The sequence below is a fragment of the Sapajus apella genome, unplaced genomic scaffold (genome assembly GCF_009761245.1).
Source record: "Sapajus apella isolate SASKATOON/1434 unplaced genomic scaffold, GSC_monkey_1.0 scaffold3, whole genome shotgun sequence".
NCBI classification, from domain to species: Eukaryota; Metazoa; Chordata; class Mammalia; order Primates; family Cebidae; genus Sapajus; species Sapajus apella.
The window spans coordinates 27,119,227-27,127,394 of record NW_022436943.1 but is presented as its reverse complement, the minus strand read 5'-3'; the positions used below and the strand labels follow the sequence as shown (position 1 = coordinate 27,127,394).

At 50.2% G+C, this 8,168-nt stretch overlaps 1 protein-coding gene across 1 annotated transcript; it reads left to right on the top strand.

The window, feature by feature from the left end:
• The first annotated feature begins 702 nt into the window (after positions 1-702).
• Positions 703-7,824, top strand: KLF10 (Kruppel like factor 10). The gene is made up of 4 exons (XM_032251380.1): positions 703-1,040; positions 4,201-4,434; positions 4,538-5,450; positions 6,226-7,824. The coding sequence occupies exons 1-4, from the start codon at positions 1,005-1,007 to the stop codon at positions 6,483-6,485; spliced, it is 1,443 nt and encodes a 480-aa protein (XP_032107271.1). The 5' UTR covers positions 703-1,004; the 3' UTR covers positions 6,486-7,824.
• Positions 7,825-8,168: the final 344 nt, after the last annotated feature.

Genomic DNA, 8,168 nt, shown 5'->3' with positions numbered 1-8,168 from the left:
GCCGAGTGTCGGCGCCCAAGGGGGATAAAAACTCCAGTCTACGGCTCCCCACCACGCCCCCGGTCCCGTCCTCGGGGCTTCCAGGAGTCCTCACGCCATCCTCTGGGTTGCCCAGGAAGAAGGATGGGCGGGGCGGGCAGGCGCTGTGGGCGCAGCAGATGGGGAGGGCAAGCCCGCGGCCCGGCGTGGGCGGGGGAGGGGCGCGCGAGCAGGTGTCGGCTCTGTGACAGGGTCCTCCGCCCCGCGCCCGGGTGCTCCCCGAGGCTCAGCGAGGCAAAACCTAGCAAATGCTTCAGAAATGCAGCTCAGTCGGTCACCGGGTTCTGCTTCCTCGTCAGACGCGCAAGCGGATGGCGCTTCCAATGCAAATCTCTTGGCTCCCGCACCTTGGCTGGCAGCCGCCACCTCCCCCGCCTGCCCGGCGTCCCGCCCACTCTGTGGCGGGCTGAGCAGAGGCCCGGCGCGGAGGGACGGGGCGGAGCGGGCATCCCTCCCCACCCCACACGTGGGGCCGGGCCTCCGCAGTGCCTGGGCGCGCTGCCTTTGCCGCGCCTCCTTGCCCGCGGCACCGCCTCTCTAGGCAGGGGCGGGGGACGAGGGACCAGGAGTGGGCGAGGGGCAGGGGGCGTCACTGAATCAGGTGGCCGCTGGAGTTCCCCCGGGCAGGGCCGAGGGAACACGCTGCCGGGGATTGTGTACACGCTCCACTGACACCAGCTTCACGCTGCCGGGCAGTCGCTGATCACGCGTGGCCCCGCGAGCCCATTGGCCAGCGCCTCACACACCTTTGCCACTGATTGGCCGGCCTCAGGCTCCGCCCCCGCCCCCGCCCGCGGCGCGGGGCAGGCTGAGAGGCTACCTGAATGGGGAGGGGGCAGACGGCGCGGAGCGCGGCGGCGGTGGCGGCGGGAGCGGCGTCGAGAGTCTCTGGGCGCCCGTCTGTGGCCAGGCAGCCAGCAGCCTAGCAGCCAGTCAGCTCGCCGTCGGCGGCCAAGCAGCCAACCATGCTCAACTTCGGTGCCTCTCTCCAGCAGACTGCGGTAAGTCATTTGGGGATGCCCCTGTGCTTCCTCGCCTAGTCGTGTCTAGGGGACTAAAGGGGGCGCGAACCCCGCGCCCCTGACATCAGCCACGCCTGAGAATCGGGGCTGCAGCAGAGTCTTGGGGACGGAAGGGGCTTCCTGCCTGCAGACTATGGGCATTAGTGAGGGCGTGTGTGTTGGGGAGGGGGTCGAAGAGGGGAGCTGGGATCTGGAGACGGAGACGGGGTCTTGCTCTAGATGTACTAAGGAGGGTAAGGGGCAGCTCCGCAGAGAGACCCGGGAGGGCAGGTGAGGAGGAGGGTGACTGGAGTGGGGAGGAGTGGGGAGGGGGCTGTCGCCCTGCAGTGAGGTTGGGGTGCGGGGTGGAAGGGGAGTCGTGGGAGGTACAAGGGGGCTACCCTGCACCTGGCGCCGGGGAGAGATGCCCAGTCTGGATCAGGAACCCAAGCCAGGGTAGGAGGGGGCTGCTCGCAAGCGCTCGGGAGGCGGGGTGTCCACAGGAGAGGCGAGTGGGCTACCATCCCGGGGGTCTGAACGCAGGCTTGGAAGACGGGGGCGGCTCAGCAGATAGCCTGCGGCTGGGGGAAGGGGCTCCTGGCGTCGGCGCGGGGGATGACACGAGGGCCAGCCGACCGCCTTGGGGGACAAGTTGCTCCCCCAGACGTCTGGAGGGGGGACTCAACGCTGGGGCAGGTGGCCGCCTTCTGACAACTCCTTGGAAGAGGCGGGGAGCCGCCTCGGGGGCGGGAGGGTGGGAAGCGGGACCCAGCAGCTGGGGCGGGAAAGTGGGCGGGGGGAGCTGGGCTGCGAGACGCGGGGGCCGCGCGTCTGGAGCCGGGGCCTGTGGGGGCTGCACGTCTGGGAACCCGTGGAGACGGGCGGCGGGAGGGGGCCGGAGCTGCCGGAAGTCACGGGGAGGGGGCTCCGCGTTTGCAAGGGGAGACGGGGTGGTCTGAGGTCCCGCGGGCCGCGTGGGCGGGAAGCGCCGAGGACTCTGCCGGGTCCCCGGGGGCTGCCGGCGGGAGGAGGGCGGCGGCCGGGTTTTCCGCGGGGACCCGGCTCCTCCTCTCTCAGCTGAGGCGGAGGCTGGGGGTGGGCCGGGAGCGGGTGCGCCCAGGGAGCTTCTCGTCCCCGAGTGACCCAGCCCCGGCCTCCGCCAGGGGCGGGAGCGAGGCCGGGCCCCGCTGTCGGTTCCTAAGGGAACGGCGGCTCGCGGGGAGCTGGAAGGGGCGGGCGCCTCCCGGAGCCTGGCGCCCGCGGCCCCTCCCCTCCCCGCGGGCCCGGCGCGCACGGCGGGGCGGTTGGCGGCGGCGCTCGCGGCCCCTCCCCCAGGCTGGGCGCGGACGGGGGCCAGCGGGCTCAGGAAGTAGGGGAAAGGTGACGGCGCGGCAATTCCCAGTTCACGTTTCCTGCGCTGCCCGGAGCAGCCGCTGATCACGCTTTGTTCACATGCCTCGCCCCCTCCTCCCCCACGCCCCCTCCCCGGGCCGCATAGCCAATCCGGGCCCGGGCCGCCGAGCCGGTCGGCCAATGGCGGGGGCAGGGGCGCGGGGACGTGCGAGCGGCGAGGAATGTTCCCAGTGACTCACCCGCGAGCCTCATTGAGGTTAGGGCGGCCCCATCCGTCGGTCCCCGCCAGCGAGGATCTCCCCCGCCGTCCGCCCCCGCCCCTCGTCTGCCTCCCCCGCCCGCGCCTCCGCCCTTGCTTCCCTTTCCTGCCTCGCGCCCCACTCCCTTTCCTCCCCTCCCTGTTTCCCTTCCTGTCCTTCCCAGCTCACGCTCTCCTTCTCTGCCGCCTGCCTTTTTTTCCTTTCTTCGCATTGGCGTCTTGGGGCTGTCACAAGCGCGCTGTCCATTGCAGCTTACATAAAGGCGGGCCCGATTATGCAATTGCATTGTTAGCGATATTTCAAGAGCGATGGCTCGTTTTCTTAGGATTTCAACACGGAGGCATCATGCATTTTTGAAAAACTGGTATTGAGAATAATACCTTGCAACGTGTAAAGAATGTTTCTTGGTGTTTTTACACAATCTCTACTTTGACCAAACGAGTCTGGACAGTTTTTTTTTTAAAAAACGGAAAATAGAAATAGTGGGTAGTGCCATTTTTTAAAGTGTAGTAAAAAGAACTTTAATGTAAAACGTTAGGTAGCAGTTCTACAAATAAGTGCAAAGCATGTGCTGTTACTTTGTCATTAAGCAGCACATTTTAATTCTTTCAAGAATTAAAATAGATTCTACTTTGATCGTGCTGAATCTTTAAAGTCGGTTTTTGCAAATTCCAAGACGAATATTAATTTTTTTTTGATTATCCAGTTTTTAGTAGTATTGCATTAGCTAAGTTGTAGGTAAGCATGGCAAACCGTTGTGTCAAATAGGTTCAGTAAAATGGAGCACAAATATGAAGAAGTTGAAAGTTGATTAAAATAAGCAGTAGAATTTTTTCTACATATTTCATTTGATCTTTCTTTACTATAATCAAATTATCAAATAATTTTAGATCTTAATACAATTTCAACTTGAAAGATAGCCTAAGAAATCCCTTATTTTTTAATTTTTATCCCAAAGTGCAAAGTGACTTTCCAAAGGTAAGACTCAACAATACATTCATAACAACAGGCCAGAGCTTTACTAGGTTTTGTCTTTATTAGATTTTGGCTTTGTTTTTTTCTATCAGGAATTTGTACCTCAAAAGACCTCATACCATACCTGTCATATTTTAAAAGATAAATTTTTGCAGCACCCTCCCTTAGTTATTTTGTATGACTCTAGTTGCAGGTAGCTACTCTGGAAAGTCTATATAAAACTTTTATTTCTTCCTAGCCAAATACTTCTCTTTTTGGATCACAAATGCATTGATAATCTTAGTCCCTTTAGTGGTAATAGGTGTGTCTCTCTCCCATGAACAGATATCAGTGTTAAAGCCTAAGTGTTGGACAAAGAATGAGGAAGACTTTATTGCCACCACTGTGAGGTTTCGGTTACCTACCTCACAAGTGTAGCTGAACTTCGTATCAGAGTAGGGGTGAGAAGAAAATTATTTCTGATTTTAACTTGGAAAGTTGTGTGAGTTGTAAAAACAAGAATATTTGCTCATTTCTCTGTCATTTGGATGGCAAAAAATATGCTTATAAGCTTTCCTCTTTTGTTTTTATAGGAGGAAAGAATGGAAATGATTTCTGAAAGATCAAAAGAGAGTATGTATTCCTGGAACAAAACTGCAGAGAAAAGTGATTTTGAAGCTGTAGAAGCACTTATGTCAATGAGCTGCAGTTGGAAGTCTGATTTTAAGAAATATGTGGAAAACAGACCTGTTACACCAGTATCTGATTTGTCAGAGGAAGAGAATCTGCTTCCGGGAACACCTGATTTTCATACAATCCCAGCATTTGTAAGTATTATTGTTTTTAAGATAGATGTAAATGATAGAATTTCTTGAAATTTACATAATGGACCATAGATTTCTTATGCTCGTATATTTCCCATTTCTTTAGTGTTTGACTCCACCTTACAGTCCTTCTGACTTTGAACCCTCTCAAGTGTCAAATCTGATGGCACCAGCGCCATCTACTGTACACTTCAAGTCACTCTCAGATACTGCCAAGCCTCACATTGCTGCACCTTTCAAAGAGGAGGAAAAGAGCCCGGTATCTGCCCCCAAACTCCCCAAAGCTCAGGCAACAAGTGTGATTCGTCATACAGCTGATGCCCAGCTATGTAACCACCAGTCCTGCCCAGTGAAAGCAGCAAGCATCCTCAACTATCAGGACAATTCCTTTAGAAGAAGAACCCACCTAAATGTTGAGGCTGCAAGAAAGAACATACCGTGTGCTGCTGTGTCACCAAACAGATCCAAGTGTGAGAAAAACACAGTGGCAGATGCTGATGAGAAAGCAAGTGCTGCACTTTATGACTTTTCCGTGCCTTCCTCAGAGACGGTCATCTGCAGGTCTCAGCCAGCCCCCGTGTCCCCACAGCAGAAGTCAGTGTTGGTCTCTCCACCTGCAGTATCTGCAGGGGGAGTGCCACCTATGCCGGTCATCTGTCAGATGGTTCCCCTTCCTGCCAACAACCCTGTTGTGACAACAGTCGTTCCCAGCACTCCTCCCAGCCAGCCACCAGCCGTTTGTCCCCCTGTTGTGTTCATGGGCACACAAGTCCCCAAAGGTGCAGTCATGTTTGTGGTACCCCAGCCTGTTGTGCAGAGCTCAAAGCCTCCGGTGGTGAGCCCAAATGGCACCAGACTCTCTCCCATTGCCCCTGCTCCTGGGCTTTCGCCTTCAGCAGCAAAAGTCACTCCTCAGATTGACTCATCAAGGATAAGAAGTCACATCTGTAGCCACCCAGGATGTGGCAAGACATACTTTAAAAGTTCCCATCTGAAGGCCCACACGAGAACGCACACAGGTACCAGCCATTTCTTATTTATGTCTTTAATGTTTAAATGAAGAGGTTTTGGCTGTGATCACACATGCAAACCCAGCATGATAATGAAAAATTTGCCCTAGCAAGTTCAGCAGATGGTATTTACCAGTGCAAGGTCCTCCAAAAGGCTTTATTTATTGGAGGCCACTCACAAGTGCCATAATCCCTACACTTTGGGAGACCAAGGTGGGAGGATTGTTTGAGTGCAGGAGTTCAAGACGAGCCTGTGCAGTATAGTAAGACCTGATCTCTACAAATAATTTAAAAATAACTGAGTATGTAAACAAAAACTTTATCAGGGTGCTTTTGTTTCAGTTTCTAAATGATGATTCTGTAGATGTCTGAGTAGTTACTTTAGTAAGATATCTTTAAAGCCTTTGAATCATAGTTGAAGTCAGGAAGTCTTTTCATGTTTGGCTTTTTTAAGGGATGAGGTCTTGTTCTGTTGCCCAGGCTGGTCTCAACAAATTTCTGGGCTCAAGCCATCCTCCTGCCCCAGCCTTCTGAGTAGCTGGGACTACAGGTGCATACCACCCCACCCAGCTGCCTTATTTCATGAGGGGTAGATTTTTGTAAATGTGATCGAGTGACAAGTTGAAATTGGAGCAATAAATATCTCATATTCATTTGACAGTTTGTTGACTTATATTAGCTTTTATTATTTCAAATGCATTTCCTCATACACTTTTAGATAGAAGTGAACATATAATTTACAGCAGTCTTATGCATAACAATGATTTGTATTTCTTTGTTTTAGGAGAAAAGCCTTTCAGCTGTAGCTGGAAAGGTTGTGAGAGGAGGTTTGCCCGTTCTGATGAACTGTCCAGACACAGGCGAACCCACACGGGTGAGAAGAAATTTGCATGCCCCATGTGTGACCGGCGGTTCATGAGGAGTGACCATTTGACCAAGCATGCCCGGCGCCATCTATCAGCCAAGAAGCTACCAAACTGGCAGATGGAAGTGAGCAAGCTAAACGACATTGCTCTGCCTCCAGCCCCTGCTCCCACACAGTGATGGACTGGAAAGTGAAGAGTCAGAACTAACTTTGGTCTCAGCGGAGCCAGTGGTGATGTAAAAATGCTTCCACTGCAAGTCTGTGGCCCCCCAACATGGGCTTAAAGCAGAAGCCCACAGCCTGGCGTGAAGGCCTAGCCTGGGTTAGGTGACAAAAAGGGCTTTGGCCACAGGCAAGTCACAGAATGGCAGGTTTCATTTCTTATCACATAAGAGAGATGAGAAAGCTTTTATTCCTTTGAATATTTTTTGAAGGTTTCAGATGAGGTCAACACAGGTAGCACAGATTTTGAATTTGTGTGCACATTTGTTACTTTACTTTTGCTGTTTATACTTGAGACCAACTTTTCAATGTGATTCTTTTGAAGCACTGGTTTCAAGAATATGGAAGCTGGAAATAAACATTACGGTACAGAGATGGAGATGTAAAATCAGTTTGTATTATTACAAATATTGTCATCTTTTTCTAGAGTTATCTTCTTTATTATTCCCAGTCTTTCCAGTCAACATCGTGGATGTAGTGATTAAATATATCTAGAACTATCATTTTTACACTATTGTGAATATTTGGAATTAAACGGCTGTATATTGCTAAGAGGGCCCAAAGAATTGGAATCCTCCTTAATTTAATTGCTTTGAAGCATAGCTACAATTTGTTTTTGCATTTTTGTTTTGAAAGTTTAACAAATGACTGTATCTAGGCATTTCATTATGCTTTGAACTTTAGTTTGCCTGCAGTTTCTTGTGTAGATTCGAAAATTGTATACCGATGTGTTTTTTGTAGACTCTAAGATACACTGCACTTTGTTTAGGAAAAAAATCTGAAGATGAAAATATATATTATAAAGAAGGGATATTAAGAATTTTAGATAACTTGCTGAAAAAGATGGCTTATGTCATCAGTAAAGTACCCTTATGAGGATATAATGTGTGCTTTATTGAATTAGAAAACTAGTGACCATTATTCACAGGTGGACAAATGTTGTCCTGTTAATTTATAGGAGTTTTTTGGGGATGTGGAGGTAGGTGAGTAGAAAAATTATTATTAGAACATTCACTTTTGTTAACAGTATTTCTCTTTTATTCTGTTATATAGTGGATGATATACACAGTGGCAAAACAAAAGTAAATTGTTTAAAATATATAGTGAAAAATGTCACTATATCTTCCCGTTTAACATTGTTTTTGTATATTGGGTGTAGATTTCTGACATCAAAACTCAGACCCTTGGAAAACAAAAGTTTTCTTTTAATTAAAAAAAATTCTTGTGACTTACAATTTGCACATTATTTTGTTGTACTTTATATCTTGTTTACAATAAAGAATTTCCTTTGGTATATAGAATTGGTCATTGCATTTCTTAAAAACCATTCTCTCACCTTGACATTGATCACTTATATTATCCAAGGAGTTAGTGTCTGAATTTCTCTAAGGGCCTCATTTGAATTTAGAACAGCAGGAATATGTCTTTAACATGAATCAATTTAGAGGGTATACGATGTGAGGCCAAATATCTATTTGGTGAGGTAATATGTGAACTAGGCAGTTCTAAGAAACAATATTTAATTTTTAAACATTTTTATTTTTCAAGACATAGTTTCACTTTGTCGCCCAGGCTGGATGGAGTACAGTAGCATGATCTCAGCTCACTGCAACCCCTGCTGCTAAGGTTCAAGCGATTCT